A 17,600-nucleotide genomic window follows, 5' to 3' on the forward strand; every position below is an offset into this window, starting at 1 on the left:
CTTTCTTGCAAAACGCACTAATAATGGCACCATAAGTCTCTAATGTCGGCAAAAACCCCTTCATTTTCAACTCCTTAAAAAGCTTTCTAGCATTTTCAACATCACCTTTCTTGCAGTATCCATCAATGAGTGTATTATAAAACACAATATTAGGAATACACCCCTTTCCAAATCTGTCCTCTATCAAATTTTTACCCTCTTCAACCTTCCCTTCTTTACACAAACCCCTCACCATAATACAAGTACTATAATTATCCAAACCATCATCTGTTTTACACATCTCATCATACAATTTACGCGCCATTTCAATTCTTTTACACTTCACTAGCAAATTAAGCAAAGAATTACAGGTAAACACATCAGGAACACTGTTATACGGTACAAACAAATTAGTATACAAGTCAATAGCTTTATCCACCAAACCAGATTCCGCATAAGCCCGTATAATAACGCTCAAAGCTTCATGTGTTGGTTTTATGCCATCTATTTTCAAATTTTTTAAAACCAACTCAATCTCCGAAAACACTCTAAACCTCGCTAATAGCTTCAAAAACGAAGAACATGCATACCCATTTGAAAAAGAATTCTTGGGTTGTTGTCTTGAGAGCCAATCAAAGAACTTCAGGCCAAGTTCTAGGTCACGAATTCTATCAAGCACGTGGTGGGCAATTTCCGAAACGTACGTTTCTTCATCAGAAAATCGAATTTCCAGAGACTGGTCGTATTGTGGGTGTGTTTTGAGAATTTCAATGGTTTCATTGACGAGTTTCTTGATGTGGGGTGCCAATGGAAATGGTGAAGAAGAAGAAGAAGATGGTTTTTGATTTTGAAGGGGTTTGATGCGAGACAAGATGGTTTTAGACATAAGAAACAGAGACGATGAAACAAAACTTTGGGGGTCTTGAGAAAAATAATCAATTGAAACTGATGATTGAAGTAAAAGACCCGCGAGGGAAGGGACATAAGTGCAATGTTCTTACTCTGAAAGAGCCGTATGAATTTGATTGATGATATATTGAGGACTTTTAACATTTTTAAACTATTGTTCAATTTTCGAGTGTTGTTTTTGATATTCTACACGTTTTTTTTTTGGGGTTCCCGAAATAAAATTCATTAATTATAGATAATTTATGAGCTTCCACATTACATGATCTTGGAAAATAATTTATCTTAATGGATCTTAATACTTATTGGATTCTGTTGACGAAGGAAGAAAGTATACAAAATTCAGTTGATTTATTCACATTGTTACATAAATTTTTGTAATGTTATGAAGCCCCGAATATAATAGTCTTGAAACATGGAGCCTGGAAGGTTCATGGGCAAGAGCAACTGATCGGCAGTAATGATTCTCCCTCACACTCAGCTGTGTAAGTGTGTAGCTAGAAGGGCTCTTATATATAGCTGTTTGTCACGGGCTCGAGCCTTCCGAAATAAGTTACTTCTTGGAGCCGCTTTCTCCGATGAGCTCTTCCCAGTCAGGGCAGAGGTTGAATTGAAACACCTATCCTGCACAGGAAAGAACAGCAAAAGGTTAGGAATTCCCTTAAGCAAAAGGAGAAGCATTTCAAGAACAGAGATGCACATAGAGAAATCAGTTATCTTACAAAACAACTGCTAGTTGATGGTCCTCTTCAAACAGCAAACAAATGTAACTAAATCTACTTGCATTAGTCCAAGCAGAAAAGAAAGTGTAATATATGGGCATACAGACATTCTGATTAGTCAGCTGGAGGGCAGAATTTTCTAGTTGTCTTTAGAGGAGAAATCATAAGATAAAATCATCATAAGATAAAATGTAGCAATCGAATTTTCAGTAGAAGTAAACTGTCATAAAAAATGAAGCAAAGGAAAAAAAAAGAGAGAAAAAATCTAATCTTGTTGAGATTGTAGATGATAGTTAAACATGACTTTTCTCTGTATAACTGCATGTAAGTTTCACATCAATACTACAAATGTGGATAACATACTGTCACCACATGCAAACAAATAAACATAGATTCAGTAATATACTTTGACCTAAACTATAAGCAAAATATGTGATACTCACTTATTTAGCTTTTGATTATAGAATGAGGAATTTGCATTCTTTTCATGGTCATCCTGTTCTTCACAGCCGAAGCTGAAACACTGATGGGAGATGCAAACCCTCAGGAACCTACTACCATAATATGAAAACTAGAAACATGAGGATTGTCATCAAAAAGTTTTGCCCCTTTGCTATAGAAGATAAAAGGAATAAAACAGCATAGGTGCAAAGACATACATGAACATATCATGAAGCAATTGAAGATTGCCAAGTAAAATGGCATTGGATGATAGTTTGTAACAATTATAGTTAACACTATCCATCTAGACAGGAAGAAACATATTTAAACAAATGCTAAGTAGAGTAATTACTTTCAAAGGAGAAACATGAAACTTGCAACTACAAGTGCTCCATATGCAAAGAATGATTCATCATTTGTATAAGCAAAAGGGAGAGAGAGATTGCACAATAACTTACAAAAATTAGGGGTCACCACTATCCAGTAAAACTCTTATTTCTGGATGATCTTTATTGAGGAGCTACAACAAATTTGCTGAATAAAAGCAGATCTGCCATTACCCAGATGTTAGCCAATAAAATCTGGTCCCGTATATTGTGAACTCTACAATTGAATTGAGGAAAAAAGAATAAGAACCATTGTCCGCTCCACTGTCTCATTAATAAAATAGAACCAATCTGTCCAATCCGTTTCAATTTAACTCTTAGACAAAATGGATTTGCATGCACTCAATTGATTTGAAGAAAAATGAGGCACTCTTCTCTGAACCAAAGCCATGATTGTATTAGCCTTACAAGGCTGATTATTCTTTTTAAGGCCTTCAAGTAGTGCAGAAATGGTATCCACACTTGGAAACCAATTCTTTTTCATGCTGTCTTTACACATTGTATATGCCAAATTGAAGTCTCCTTCTTGACAAAGATAATGAATCATAGTCTGGTAGATTTTTTGATTGGGCATAAACCGCCTTCCAAGCATAGCAGAATAAACTTTTTTGGCCATGTCGAGATGCCCAGACCGGCAAAACCCTTTGATCACCAAATTATATGTAACCTCATCAGGCTCTATTCCAAAACGCTGCATCAAACCCATCAATTTATTAGCCTGCCATGATCGTCTCTTGTTAACCAAATGTTGAATCCTAACATTAAATGTTGCAAGATTAGGGAAACACCCCTTGCAAACCATAAGATTCCACAACCCGTTGCCAATCTCCGGCCGATTATCCTTGTAGAATGCTGATATAAGAGTTGTGTATGTAATCACATCTGGTTTTACTCCAAGCTTTTGCATCTCTACCATGACTAAATATGCTTTATCCAAAATACCCATCTCACAAAAAGCCTTAATAACTATATTGAATGAAAAAATATCAAACTGAATATGAAATTTCTCTGGAACCTCCATAAGAAATGCCTGAATGGCTTTAAGATCGCGGCTTTCAGTCAAAACCTTAAGGGCAGCATTAAGAGATTTAACTGTCCTTTTACATCCATATAGATGCATATCATAAAAAGTATCCATAGCATGCGTTATCATTCCAGCCTTACCATACAACATCATGATTCTCATAATGAAACCTTCACGTCTACCTTGCGGTAGAGACTTTTGGTGCTCAAGCAAATGCTCTATGTAGTCAAACCGACGTGCCCCAGCTAATCGAGAAACTGTATCTTCAAAGGCATACTTATTCTCAATAACAATCCTATTGTGAGCATTAGCCTTAAATAACTGAAACAACTTTTCAGGATCTCTCTCAGCTTTAAGCTTGACAAGAGCAGGTGGTTCTAAAGGTTTATCAACTAAAGGTTCCCGATTAGGAAACTTATTCAATGAAACAGCAGGAATATTGTTTGATGCAATAGCATCAGCGGCAGCAGCAGCAGCAGTGTGGCAAAATCTGCGATTGGGTCGCAGAGATAGCATATTCTAGGATTAACCTCAGATTGAAACATACCCATATAACAAAATCAAACCTCTACACACTAATGTGACAATATCTTCGCAACCCATAAAACAAATCACAAACAGAAATAGATGAATCAACGCTTAGAACAAACCATACCCACTAGCCAAATCCATGATTCAAGTCAATATCTTGAACAAATCTTCATTGTCCATACTCCCAAGCAAGGAACGCTTCATGGGGAACTTTCATCAAACACGAAAAGTCCCCGTGAGAAAAAACCGCGATGAAGCCACCCACTCGGGCAAATCTTCAATACCCAATAGAGAAATATATGAAGCCAATAACAAAATCACCTCAAAACCAAGACTGCAAAACTTAAAAACGAATCAAGAAAATATTTTTAAAAAAAAAGAGAGAATGGAATGGCTGTATTTGTATTTGTTATATTAGGATAGATACAATGAATATATATAACTAGCCACTGTTACAGATTGAGAAGAGGAGAATGCTCAGTGAGTGAGACAGGGCGGGGATCATAAAGGCAGCTAATGATGCATTTTGTGGGCTGGTTTTTTGGGGGTTTTTGAACTGGGGTTTAGGTTTTTGTTTTTGGGGTTGCGGATGCATGGTAGGTTGTGTGAACTGCTGTTGTAGGAGAAATTTTAAGGGTTGAATTGAAAGGAATCGGCCCGGTGATTATTCGTGTCAAAATATGACCCGGAAAATTCATGTGAAAGTATAGAAATCTCCTTTTGTCGTTTAGAAACATTTGAATAAAAAACGAAAATAGAAAACAAATATTATAAATAAAAATGTTATATGTTACATACCAGAATGTATGACATTTGTTGTTGATTAGAATATTTTAGTTAAATCTTCTACTTTAAGAAAAGTTTGGAAAAATTTTGACCCATTAATTTTATGCAATTTAATGGTGAATAAATTGTCATTATTAAATGCTATATATTTTGACTTTAAATATAGAAATTAGTGTCACTAATATTTAGGAAAATGTCTATTTATGTCCATATTCGATTATTCGCGTTAGGAATGGGGATAACTATTGATACAAAAAAATTGTACTGGATTGAAATACCGTTAAAAAATTTAACAAAAATCGATTAGTTCATACAAAAAATCAAAAATAAAAAAATCATAAAAATACAAAGAATTGAAGATTGAAAATAAAAAACAAATTGAACTGGACCAATTTAGTTTGGTTTTGTTTGATTTGTTGGGCAAAAATTGATTGGTTCAGTTTGATTCATAACCTAATTAGGAAAAGGTTTAATAGCTTTTGAAATTGGTCTAAGTGATTATGAAATTGGAGAAAACAAATCATGATTTTAATTTAGAATAATTTTGTCTGTTTATTTTTTGGAATATTATATAATTAAAAAAGAAAAGAGGAAAAATGAAACTAATACCTTTATCCGAGAATGAGGTTAAAATATTGAAAGAGGTTTATTTCATAAGTTTAAACAAAAATAATGTTTGGTAAAATTTTAAAAAGCTGCCTTTTTCATAAATTTATCTATTTTGATCATATTTCTTAAAAGCAGCTAATTAAATAAGATACCACATTTTTTAAAAAATTCTTATTATAGTCTTAATATTCTTTTTTTTAAAAAGACAATTATATCTTACTTTTTCAGAACGCTAATACACAAATAAAAAAAAAGTGATTTAAACTTATATTCATTAAGGTAATTATATAATAAAATTTATCAAATGTATATACTACACATTTCAAACTTATAATAATCGCAATAACATATTTTATCAAACACTAAATTACTTTTTAAATAAGTAATTTCTTTTATCCACACAACAAAAATACCTTATTTCAATTGCTCATCAGAATCCCAAACTGACCTTGAAACTATTTATGCTGGAGTTATTTATAGTTGGATAAAGAGGTTCATGAAAAGTGGTGCTGGAAATCGTGGGATGGTAACGTTTTCATATAACCATTCGTTACAGCTTACATGACACATTTTTTAATATTAAAAATAGACTTATGATGTCATTTTATTCTTTATCTTTTTTATGTTTGGGGCATTATTTCACGTCAAGGGTATAACTAATGAAATGTAAAAAAAAAAAAAATTATATTTCGATAAATATTAAAAAGGCAAGATAATCTATAACTATATTTGGTAAAACATGGCATTTAATTAATTTCATCCTTAATTAAATTCACAGAAAAGAGTTGACGGTCGGAAAAGCTTTTGTGATTGCCCCATTAATTATAACACGTTACAGAACTGAAGGTCGAAACTACACAGAAACAGAAACAGAGAAGAGAAAAAGAAATGGGGTGGATCGGGGAAAGCATAGAGTCGATCAAGTCCCTTCAGATCCGCCAGGTCCTTACTCAGGGCGTCAGTCTTGGTTCGCCCCTTAAACCCCCTTTCATCTTCTCTCGTAAAACTCTTGATTTGTGCCTTAAAATTTGATTTTTAATATTGTGTTAATGGTTGGTTAAATGGGTATTTAAAAGGAATACGTATTGTATTTGTTAAGTGTAATGCGTCAAGTTTTGTTCTTTGTGATAATTATGGGATTTGTGTATCGTTTTCGATGTGGGATTTTCTTTTTCGTGCCCAAATCCTGTACTCTGCACGTTGAGGTGGGAATCATTAGGATTTGAAAGCATGCCTTTTGTGGATTTTTATTATGTTATTTGATTCGATTCTTGGAGGTACTGTATTGCAATAAAGCTGCTGAAAAAAAAAATAACTTTTTTGTTTCTAATTTTTTTGAACTGTGAAAATAATTTGGTTACCGTGTCATTATGGGTCTTGGAATGCCGGTTGCTCCAGTTCCATTAGAAAATTATACCCACTTCTGCAATTTTGATTCTGAATGACTTGTCAGAAACCTTTAATTGACCCCAAAGAAAAGGGAAGAGGAGTAGCTAAAATATATTTTTATGAGACTAATTTAATTTTGTTTCAGGTATGATTGTTACATCTGCTTTAATAATATGGAAGGCATTGATGTGCATCACTGGCAGTGAATCTCCTGTTGTTGTTGTTCTTTCTGGAAGCATGGAACCTGGCTTCAAGAGGGTAACTCCTTTCAATGTGTAATTTCCTTAACATTTTGCTTCAAATAGTATGTTACTTCTGTTAGCTTGCAATACAGCAACAATATGAAAATTATATTTGTAATTTGCTAACTTTTCTGCTGTGCAAACTTCTATTGGCGATGGTGAAGAAATAGGACAAAAACCTTCAAGCGTAATTACATTAGACATTTTACTAATGTCTTCCACCCTCTCTCTGTCTCTCAAGTTCAAACCGTATAAATGTTGAAAATCGAGTTTAATCTTATTTCCAGTCAACCATCTGGTTTAATGTTTCAGTTCAGATATATCAGCATTTAGGAAAAGAGTCTAACGAAAAAATATTATGATATCTCTTAATTACATGTTGGGTATTTATTTCAATAACTTAGGAACTTTTAAATTCTTATTTGGGTTCTCCATGCGAACACCATTTGTTAAGTTGCTAAGTAATTACAATCATATGACATGCAGGGAGATATTTTGTTCTTGCATATGAGTAAAGATCCTATTCGTGCTGGAGAGATTGTTGTTTTTAATGTTGATGTAAGTGCCTTTTTTATTTTTTGCATTATTTTTATTTTGTCTATCTCGTTCTCTGTAGTTGCACATGATATTCAAATTTGCACTCTTTTTTTTGTTTCTTTTGCCAACTTCTTTCATCTTGATTCTTTGAACAGATTTTGAATTTTTGCCTCTGCTTGTTGTACATGAAATACATTCTATCTCACTGTTGAGCTTTTTAGTAGAGCCATTATGTGGCCAAATAGAATTAGGATTTACCAGATGAACATCTAAAGGAATGGAATTTGCAGAAAAGAACATTTTTTTTCCTCTTTGCAAGTTGTTGGGTTTCAGATAGTTGATGACGTTATGATCATCCTCCAAATTTTCATGTTAATTATCACAGGCTATTATTGTTTAGATGCCAATGTCTTTAATGTAGATTTGCTTATATCATCTTCATGTATATCTTATTCATACACATTTGTGTGCCGATGTATATTCTAAGCATGTTTTCTCTTCTTCCAGGGCCGGGAAATTCCAATTGTCCATCGAGTTATTAAGGTGAATATTTTATTGACCTTATTCTTTGAATTGACGATACAACCTTGCTGCCTATAATGTGCTTATCTGTGCTGGTAAATACTTGCTTTTTGATTATATGCGCTTACCATGTGCTTGACCACCTTCTTAATTTGTGATATTTTCCTAAAGATTGCTATGTTAGGACTAGGTGATAGATACATTGAGCCTTTTACTTTCATGATTCTTTTAGTTTTTTGAGGATCCTTTGTCTTCTTGAAACTTTCTGTACTTTATATGTACTAGAGCTCATTTTCTTGTACTAACAAAGTTTCGTCTGTCTAACCACAAGTAGAAAGGCCTTCTTGTTTTTTTCTCGGTTGCCTTTTGCACTGAACAGTTGTCTAGCAATCTTAATATTAAATTGTATTGCAGGTTCACGAACGGCAAGATACTGGGGAAGTTGAGGTCCTAACAAAAGGTGGCAACTTATAGAAATAAAGTTCAATTAATTTCTAATTGACTGGGTTCCGTTATTAACTGTACAATCTTACTTCATTGATTTTTCTTTCTCAGGAGATAACAATTATGGGGATGATAGGCTTTTGTATGCTCAAGGTCAGCTCTGGCTTAAGCGACAACATATTATGGGCAGAGCTGTGGGGTAAAAACTCTTATACCAACCTTTGTTCTTCTGGAATTTTTCAATCTATTACAGAGACAATTTATCATTTTGAATGACCTAGTAAGGAATGATAGGATGCAAGTTTTCTGTATCACACACGAGAGAGTAAACAGCATATTGTCACTGCAGATTTGGGTTTATGGATGTGATCTAAGTTTTCTTATTTCTGTTGTCTAATTGGGTGACTGAAGACATAGAGAGCGAAGATACCTTTGAATTGGATTGCAGAAAATGGATTCATGAATACTTGGCGGCAGAAAATTGAAAAAGCTTTATATGATGGAAGAGACTCATTTTCCATTATATCAGCTAGGTTTTCTTTTCATCATTCCCTGGTAATTTACAATAAATCATTTTCCGTTGATGGAAGGTTAAAAAGGGAATCTAGGAGATGCTTCTTTTTATTTTTGGTAATCTTTTGATCCTGTGGATCGGCACGCATGTTTTATTGGTTAGTTGAGGCTAGTCAATTAGGATGGTGTTTAAGGTCACAAGAAGACCTGAACAAGTGTGTGATGGGTTAATCCATCTGTTTTTTCCACCTTGACCATAAAGGAGTGGATTTGGTGCTCCGTTAGCGATATTTGGTGAAGACCTCCCAGGTCCAAATTTGGCTTTGAGGTATCTGGCCCGTATACTATAATATGTCTTATACCTTGGTCCTTTGACCTTATCTTATTACCTTAATGCTCATTGATAGTTAGTTAAAGTTTTTGGAATAAGAGATAAGGAGCAAATATACATGTATTTATGAACAGCATTGATTCAGAGAAGCCACCTTTCTCCATGTTCCTTCTTTTCCCAGTGACTTCCTCATTGACAATTCATTTTTTCTTTTTACCCAGTATGATCAAATCTCCCCATGACTTAAGTAATGTACCGGATTACAAAAGGAACTTAATCATCCGGGGGGTAGATCAGGTTAAGGTTGCTTCATCCAAGCCTGAACATGTCTTGTTGACATCTCTGTTTATCAACGTCCTTCAGCTTTACACTTTTGTTTTTCTATTTCAACAAACATTATGTTATTACGTCTCTCTCTCTCTCTCGCTCTTCCTCCTTTAGCATGTAACATGTTTTGAGGAAAAGAAATCACACATTTTTTTCTTTCAAAAATAAAGAAAGCTAATATATTGATTACTTTTGTCTTACACAGGTTCTTACCTTATGTCGGCTGGGTGACTATTATCATGACCGAAAAGCCTATAATCAAGGTATGTTGCGGCCGTGATGCTTTCTATTACCATATCTGCTCTTAATGTGATTTAAAATAAAATAGCTAAATTCAGTTCAAATGTTAAACTTCTGTTGCATGAAAATCATCTTAATAGAACTTCATATTTGTTCTTATCTTTCAGTATATCCTTATCGGGGCACTGGGATTGCTTGTTATAACTTCAAAGGATTAATAGATGAAAGTTCGAGGACATCCTTTCACTTGAAGCAGATGCCGCAGGTGTCCTTGAATTTGTTGATTTCATTACGATTGTACTGGACAGAAAGGAACAGTTGACATTGATCTGATAATTTAAACATGACAATAGATGATTTTGTAGACCAGTTCGTTGTCTTGTCCTCCCTTCAAATGGGATTATTGCTCTTACCACTTCGCTAGTTTTCTAATTGACTTCACTGAACGCCCTAACGATTCCAAACTTCAAGCACTCAAGTTTTAGGTCAAAGCTAGTGGAAGAAGAACAGTGAATTTTTGCAACTTTGTTTTTCTTTGTTAGATTTTAGGGTCCAGCTACGGTGCAATTGTAGTACCGTGTCACAGTTGCATCCAGTCGTTGGATGCACTTGAATGAATGGGGTCTACTGGCATCTAACGGTTGGATGCAACTGTGGCACAGTACCACAGTTGCACCACAAGTTTTTCTCAAATTTTATTCTCAGCAATTATGTTTTTCAAATTGTGGATCACATTAATGGACTATAATTTTCTCCTAATTCGAGCTTCTACATAAAGAAGTATATCTTAAACCACATACTGAAAAAAATGTATGTACATGTTCTATAGGATTTTCTTAAAGTTTGGTCTATTTTAAATTAAAAAGAAGATTATTAAAAAATATATATTCTATACTAACATTGCCATTTAGGTCATTGGCCGGTAGTAAACAATTTTTTCAATTACGTGGAGTGAGCTATAATTTGATTAGGAAGAGTTCGGATTCACTGTGATTTGAGCTGTGTTGATTTTTTAAAATTTTTTGGTTGTTTCGATTGAGCTGTGTTGATTCATCTTTTATACTCAATGTTAAATATTTAATTATTTTTTACAGAATGGCCGTGAAGTGCTAACAGTTAAAATGTTTGGTGGTAAAATATTTTTAATGGTTTATTGATTTGCTACAAGCCCTGCTATAAATACTTCAATGTCTTTTGAATTTTAATTAGATAAGGCAAAATAACCGAGATCCGGATTAACCCAGATGATCTGGTATGGGTTTAACCCGGTCCATATATAAAATAATGCGGACGACAACGATTTTTAAACCAGGGCATATCCGGGTCGGGTTGAGGGTTCGGTTGAACCCAGTATGGGGAACCTTTTATTTTAAAATTTGATAAAAGGTTAATTTTAAGTATTAAAAAAAAAACACTACAAGCCTAAGCGTTCCGCAGCTGCCTTTTCTCCTCTTCCCTCACCTTCTTCAATCTTCCTCACACAAAGCCCAAATCCATCATTGTCAATTTGTCATCAGCATCGTCAATACTTAGTTCATCCTCAAGCATCATCATCATCAATCAGTCGCGTCGCCGTTTGTCTTCACAAATCGTTGCGTCGCCGTTCGTCTTCATCAATTCGTCGCGTCGCCGTTCGTGATTCGTTTTATCGCATCGCCATTAATCTTGATTAAATCATCAGCATACATGCTTCTTGGGAATTAGGAGTGCTTTAAAGACGATATTAACATACGGGGGTCAGCTTTTATCTCTAAAGATGATTCATTCGTATTCATTTATCTTCAAGTTGTCTCGGTTGTTAAGATTTTACAATCCTTCAATTCATTGGTGCTCCTGCAATATGTTCTATTTTTGTAAGCCTTGAACTGAAATTATGCAACTTGAATTCTTTCTGAAATTTTCGTGAACTTTAAAACAGGTTTTTTTTTTTTTTTTCATTCAGTTATCCGGGTTGTAAACTCGGATTCCGGGAACCGGGTTTAAGCCGGACCGGACCCGGATTTAAAAAGATACGGACAGTGCAAATGCTTTTGATATAATGGACCTTGTTTCTAAGTTGTTGTGATCTTTGATGACTATTTGAAATTGTTTGTTATTTTGTGTTGTGTGTCTCAGAATTTATGATATGAAAAAATTGGCTTGTTCAATATAAGTAGCCATGTGAGTTGTTTCTTTGTCATTGTTATAGTATTGGGTCACAAAATATAAGCAGTTGTAACGTCTGAGACAAGTGAAGTTATTTATATGCTAATTTAAATAAACTTTCCTGACTTGCGTGACATTTTGTTTCAAATGTAATGATTTTGTTTCTTAATGATTGATTGATCTGCTAGAAAATCCTAGTATAAATGCTTTTAATGTATTTTGAATTTTAATTATCATGTTCTTTGAACAGGAATGAGTAAGAGGAAACGGCCAGACTCGAATGCACCTTCTGACTCACTTACTGATCACGAGCGCCTCATCTATGATGTAATCAGAAGCAAACAAGATATGGGTATATGGACACGAGATATGAAACGTGAATTAAGAGTTAACCTCCCTGATAATATTGTTACTAAATCTATCAAGTCACTCCAAAACAAGAGCTTGATCAAGGAGGTAGTTAATATCCACAGCAAGGGCAAAAAACACTTAATGGCAGTGGAGTTTGAGCCCTCAAAGGAAATCTCTGGTGGCGCGTGGTACTCCGAGGGAAGCCTAGATACAGAATTCATAAAAGTTGTGAAATCTCAATGCCTAAAGCAAATAATTAAGTTGAAGGTTGCTACTTTGGAGGGCATTTCAGATTCCATCAAACGGAGTGGAGCCTTCAAAGTTGACTTGACGAAACAGCAGATTGAAGAGATTGTGAGGGCTTTGGTTTTGGATAATCAGATTATGGAAGTGAAGAGCAATGGATCGGGGGAATTCACTAACATTCCAGTCGGAAAAGTTTGTTATAAAAACGTGAGCAAGGGGGGTGGCGGAGGGGAACCAAAGACAGGAAGCTTGGCTTCTATTCCATGCGGAGTTTGTCCCCAGATAAATATTTGCAAGCCGGATGGCGTAATCTCCCCCAAAACCTGTGTCTATTACACCAAGTGGTTGGATTTTTAAGTTTTTTGTTTTCACATTGAGCTATAAAATTTTGGAAATAGTGTAGCAGGGATTAAGTGTCAAACAATTTTGCTTATCAATGTTATAGCCACCGAGTGTTTGAACTTTTACGATCGATTGTTTAAGTTTCATGTCTATGTTTCTGTTTGTACTTGCTTACCTCACTGCAATGTTTCTTTATGCTAAATCGTAGTCATGTGTGCATTATTTGGTTTTAGAAGTTTGTTTTAAATATATGCGCACAAATAGTGAAATTTTATAAGGTGTTTTGCACTGAAAATTAAATTTAATAATAGCAATGGAAATTTGAGTAAAGAGCAGTATCAATTTTTATCTGTTAGGCATTGAGAAATACTATACTTTCTAAATTGTATTTTAACTCTTTCAAAAATAATACATATTATACAAATAAACTCATATACAATTAATATAACAGTATTGTATTATTGTCGACATTATTTATTTTCTTTGCGTTTTGAATCATAATTGGAACATGTAGATTCAATTATTCAATTATTTAATTTCTTTAAAAGTAATATACAATTTTAATTTCACAAGCTATTTGTTTCAAAAATGATATTTTTAACACAATTTTTGAAAACTTGATATCCATGAAGCCCAATCCAAACTTTTATCCCTCTAGTGTTAACTAAGCACCCGCGCGAGCGGTCGTGGACGAACCGGAAGCCAGAATGTATTTAATTTTCTTCAATATTTCAATAAACTCATATTTAAAAACTAAATAGGTTTGGAGAAAATATAATTACTACCATACTCTAATACCAAAAAATAAAAAGACCCAATGGGATTATCGAAAGAAATCGTAATAAAATCATTTCGGTATTTTATAAATGCATCATACATGTTAAGCAATTAAAACTCCATATTTGTGTGTGAGAGATTGAAACTCTCATACATTTAATGTTTAATACTATAAAATTTAAAATATAAAGTTAAATCAAGATTTTCATAACAAAAAATTTGTCAATTTTCAATCAAACTCAAAACTAGTTCATAATAATCAAGAGAAAAAATTGTGTAGTTTAGTTTGTTTCAACAAATATTATTCTTGAAGCAGGAAAATGAAAAACTAAAATGCTAAATGAGTAATGTAGTGGGATCAGACTCCAGCTTAGCTTAATATACTGTTAATTAAGTTTAGTATATATGCCTTCAAGATATTGCATACACTTCTCTCATTTTTTTTAATATGCTGATCTATTACAATCAGAATTCTACTAATATTTATAATTAAAAATCGATTAGAACTCTTCTTAATAATTTTACTATAGGTTTATAGCACAATATGAGTTTATACTCTCACATAATATCATAGTCCATTGGCTGATACAACCACTGCACAACCGATTGCTCAAGCTAGGCCTAAGAGACAGCCCAAAGTTCCCTTCAAGCTTCAAGATTTTGTGCGGGAATGATGGTGCAGCCGATTACAGCACTTAGACACTCTTCAAGATATTATGCTGAATTTGTTATTTACTATTATTGCAATTATGTTTTGCTGTGCTGTCAAGTTGGTTAGAGAGAATGTTGTGCTGTCAAGTTTGTTAGAGAGAATATTGTGCTGTCAAGTTTGTGCTGTGAATATGTTTTGTCTGTAGCTCTCTTGGAGGAGTATTTAAGGAAATGAATGGACAAGAAAAAGGGGAGTTCCCTGAATCCAAAATACAAATATTCTATTTCTCTAATTTCTCTAGTCTCTACTCTTTACCCTCTATTTCTGGAGGACTCCACCCTCTAAAGTGGAAACTTAATTCCCAGAAACTTGCTGCTGCTAACAGTCAAGTCTAACATTTGGTGCTTTCATTGAGATATGGCAAACGAGGGTATGCAAACACGATATCGAGCCCTTGAAGAACAGGTCACACAACTCAAAGAATCGACCCAAAAATCCCTTGAAGACCTACGCCAAATCATAATACAACAGCAGCAAATTAACCAAAGTTCACAACAAAACCTACAAGGTGCACAACAAGCACTACAAAACTCTATAGCAGAGCTTGCTGCCAGAGTTACCATGATGGCACCCTCTCAGATTGGGTCCTCCACAAACCCACCAGTCTCTGCACCACCTACGCCACAAAACACACCACCTATACAAGCTCAACTACAACCCACACAAAGCACAAGATCTATACGCTGTGATCTATCAACATTTGATGGATCTAACCCCTTAGATTGGATATTTCAAGCTGAAAAATACTTTTCTTTCTATGAAACCCCAGAGGAGCAGCGGATTGACATCGCCAGTTTCTATATGACTGGCCAAGCACTCTCTTGGTTCCAATGGATGCACAAGAATCAACAATTATCTTCTTGGGCAGCTCTCACCCGAGCTATTGAAAGCAGGTTTGGCCCTTCCTCCTATATTAATCACAGAGCCACTTTATTCAAACTTACCCAAACAAGCTCTGTAGAGGCTTACCAATCAACCTTTGAAAACATCTACAACAGAGTCACCAACCTTCACCCGGATGCCATTTTAGATTGCTTCATCTCAGGTTTAAAACCAACCATTCAAAATGAGTTAGCCATTCATAAACCTTCTAACCTTCCTGATGCAATTGCTTTAGCCAAATTGATTGAAGATAAATTGCTGTCCTATAACCAAAAATTCATTTCATGGAAATCAACCAATACACCAATACCCATACCTACACGCAACGAAACAAATATATGGCCAGACCCACGGCCCCCACTTTTACCCCTCCCACCACCAAATCCATCAAACCCACCAAAGACAACCCTTCCTATTCGTCGTCTCACGACCGCCGAAATGCAAACCCGTCGTGCCCAAGGCTTGTGCTTCAATTGCGATGAACGATTCAAGCCCGGTCATCGTTGTCGTACTCGCCCTTTTCTGTTATTGTTGACAGAGGAACCATCAGAGAGTTTTCAAGAAGAAGAAATATTGGTGGAGGATACGGTGCCTACCGAAGAAACAGCAAATCCAAGCCCCGAAATTTCTTTTCATGCTTTGATTGGAACAACTAGTCCCCAAACCTTCAGACTCAGTGCTAAAATTAACAATCAAACTTTATCAGTATTAATTGACACTGGGAGTACACATAATTACCTCCATCCGCGGTTGGCTCACTTCCTTCATTTGGCTATTGAGAAGACAATGACGTTTTTGGTAGCTGTCGGCAATGGGGAACGGATTCGTAGCGAAGGTCACTGTTCAAAAGTTAAATTCGAGATGCAGGGTGTTGAATTTGAAGCTGACTTTCATATACTAGATTTTTGTGGAGCTGATGCTGTTTTCGGGGTACAGTGGCTGGAGAAGTTAGGGAAAATTATCACTGATCACAAAGCCCTAACTATGGAATTTACATATAAAGGGCAGCCTATTAAACTTGAAGGAGCTCAAAACATTCGGCCCCACCCCATTCCTATATCTTTCCACCAACTAAAACGACTACAACATACTACCTCAATAGCTCAGTACTTCCGTTTAGAACTCGAACCAGACAGTCCACCTTCAACCCAAAATATTCACCAATCCATGGATTCCACTCTTCACCAAGATTTCCTAACACTACTAAACCAATATCCAGCTGTTTTTCGCATCCCAAAAGGCCTTCCACCTAATAGACCCCTCAACCACAAAATTACTCTTCTCCCACAATCTACTTCTGTGAATGTTAAACCATACCGCTACCCCCATTACCAAAAAAATGAAATCGAGAGGCAAGTTCAAGAAATGCTTCAAGATCAAATTATACAACCTTCCACCAGCCCATTCTCTTCACCCGTCCTCTTGGTTCGCAAAAAAGATGGGACATGGCGATTTTATGTCGATTATAGAGCTCTAAATGCCATCACTATCAAGGATCGATTTCCAATACCTATAGTGGATGAATTACTAGATGAATTACATGGGGCCATCATCTTTTCAAAGATTGATTTACGGAGTGGGTATTTCCAAATTCGGATCCATCCACCCGACATTCCAAAAACTGCATTTCGAACACATGAAGGTCATTACGAGTTTCTTGTAATGCCCTTTGGGTTGTCCAATGCCCCCTCCACATTTCAAGCCACAATGAACTCTATTTTCAAACCTTATCTTCGTAAGTTTATTCTAGTTTTTTTTGACGACATTCTTGTTTACAGCCGATCCCATGAGGAACACATTTACCATCTCAAAATTGTTCTCCAGCTGCTCCATCAAAACAAATTGTACGCTAAGTTATCCAAGTGCAATTTCGGCCAAGCTAAATTAGAGTATCTCAGCCATTTTGTTTCAGCCCAAGGAGTGAGTGTTGATCCCACCAAAATTCAAGCTGTCTTAAATTGGCCTAAACCAAAAACAATTGCTGCTGTAAGAGGTTTCCTGGGACTCACAGGATATTACCGACGTTTTGTAAAGGGGTATGCCCAAATTACAAGCCCATTAACTGATTTGCTTAAGAAGGACGGATTTAACTGGGGTGAAGCAGCTGACTTAGCTTTTGAGCGTCTCAAATGTGCTCTGACTGAAGTTCCTATCTTAGCCTTACCAGATTTTTCCAAAGTCTTTGCAGTGGAAACGGATGCCTCTGGTCTCGCTGT

The 17,600-nt window shown here is 35.3% G+C and overlaps 4 protein-coding genes across 8 annotated transcripts in view; 2 read left to right on the top strand and 2 right to left on the bottom strand.

The window, feature by feature from the left end:
* LOC18037310 (pentatricopeptide repeat-containing protein At1g52620) overlaps positions 1–1,017 on the bottom strand; it is a 3,476-nt gene extending 2,459 nt beyond the window's left edge. Inside the window, 1 exon segment of the mRNA XM_006427180.2 lies at positions 1–1,017. This exon segment is cut by the window's left edge and continues 1,859 nt beyond it. Coding sequence (XP_006427243.2) covers positions 1–865 — 865 coding nt within the window. The 5' untranslated portion in view covers positions 866–1,017.
* Positions 1,018–1,164: 147 nt separating this feature from the next.
* On the bottom strand, positions 1,165–4,623 carry LOC18037258 (pentatricopeptide repeat-containing protein At1g80150, mitochondrial). 3 transcript variants are annotated; one of them, XM_024180257.1, is made up of 3 exons: positions 2,507–4,623; positions 2,051–2,158; positions 1,165–1,509 (listed from the first exon to the last, which is right to left on the bottom strand). In XM_024180257.1, exon 1 carries the CDS (start codon positions 3,972–3,974, stop codon positions 2,745–2,747), a length of 1,230 nt encoding a protein of 409 aa, XP_024036025.1. In that variant the 5' UTR covers positions 3,975–4,623; the 3' UTR covers positions 1,165–1,509; positions 2,051–2,158; positions 2,507–2,744. The 3 variants fall into 3 exon arrangements, with proteins under 3 accessions (XP_024036025.1, XP_024036026.1, XP_006427245.1); XM_024180258.1 differs by having other exon boundaries at positions 2,051–2,161; XM_006427182.2 differs by lacking the exon at positions 2,051–2,158.
* A 1,530-nt stretch (positions 4,624–6,153) lies between these two features.
* LOC18037259 (signal peptidase complex catalytic subunit SEC11A) lies at positions 6,154–10,341 on the top strand. Of its 2 annotated transcripts, XM_006427184.2 has the most exons (8): positions 6,155–6,351; positions 6,919–7,031; positions 7,502–7,573; positions 8,060–8,095; positions 8,489–8,534; positions 8,630–8,717; positions 9,895–9,952; positions 10,097–10,341. In XM_006427184.2, exons 1-8 carry the CDS (start codon positions 6,273–6,275, stop codon positions 10,145–10,147), a joined length of 543 nt encoding a protein of 180 aa, XP_006427247.1. In that variant the 5' UTR covers positions 6,155–6,272; the 3' UTR covers positions 10,148–10,341. The 2 variants fall into 2 exon arrangements, with proteins under 2 accessions (XP_024036662.1, XP_006427247.1); XM_024180894.1 differs by lacking the exon at positions 7,502–7,573 and having other exon boundaries at positions 6,154–6,351.
* A 1,008-nt stretch (positions 10,342–11,349) lies between these two features.
* LOC18037614 (DNA-directed RNA polymerase III subunit RPC6) lies at positions 11,350–13,138 on the top strand. 2 transcript variants are annotated; one of them, XM_006427185.2, is made up of 2 exons: positions 11,350–11,665; positions 12,325–13,138. In XM_006427185.2, exon 2 carries the CDS (start codon positions 12,327–12,329, stop codon positions 13,026–13,028), a length of 702 nt encoding a protein of 233 aa, XP_006427248.1. In that variant the 5' UTR covers positions 11,350–11,665; positions 12,325–12,326; the 3' UTR covers positions 13,029–13,138. The 2 variants fall into 2 exon arrangements, with proteins under 2 accessions (XP_006427248.1, XP_024036378.1); XM_024180610.1 differs by lacking the exon at positions 11,350–11,665 and adding an exon at positions 11,672–11,782.
* Positions 13,139–17,600: the final 4,462 nt, after the last annotated feature.

The sequence above is a fragment of the Citrus clementina genome, unplaced genomic scaffold (assembly GCF_000493195.1).
Source record: "Citrus clementina cultivar Clemenules unplaced genomic scaffold, Citrus_clementina_v1.0 scaffold_7, whole genome shotgun sequence".
Lineage (NCBI taxonomy): Eukaryota > Viridiplantae > Streptophyta > Magnoliopsida > Sapindales > Rutaceae > Citrus > Citrus x clementina.

Bases quoted from the DNA above. Each gene is read 5' to 3' on its own strand.
- LOC18037614 (XM_006427185.2), top strand. From the start codon at position 12,327: ATGAGTAAGAGGAAACGGCCAGACTCGAATGCACCTTCTGACTCACTT.
- LOC18037259 (XM_006427184.2), top strand. From the start codon at position 6,273: ATGGGGTGGATCGGGGAAAGCATAGAGTCGATCAAGTCCCTTCAGATC. The intron at 6,352-6,918 runs GTTCGCCCCTTA...ATTTTGTTTCAG, and splicing joins TACTCAGGGCGTCAGTCTTG to GTATGATTGTTACATCTGCT. The intron at 7,032-7,501 runs GTAACTCCTTTC...TATGACATGCAG, and splicing joins TGGAACCTGGCTTCAAGAGG to GGAGATATTTTGTTCTTGCA.
- LOC18037258 (XM_006427182.2), bottom strand. From the start codon at position 3,974: ATGCTATCTCTGCGACCCAATCGCAGATTTTGCCACACTGCTGCTGCT.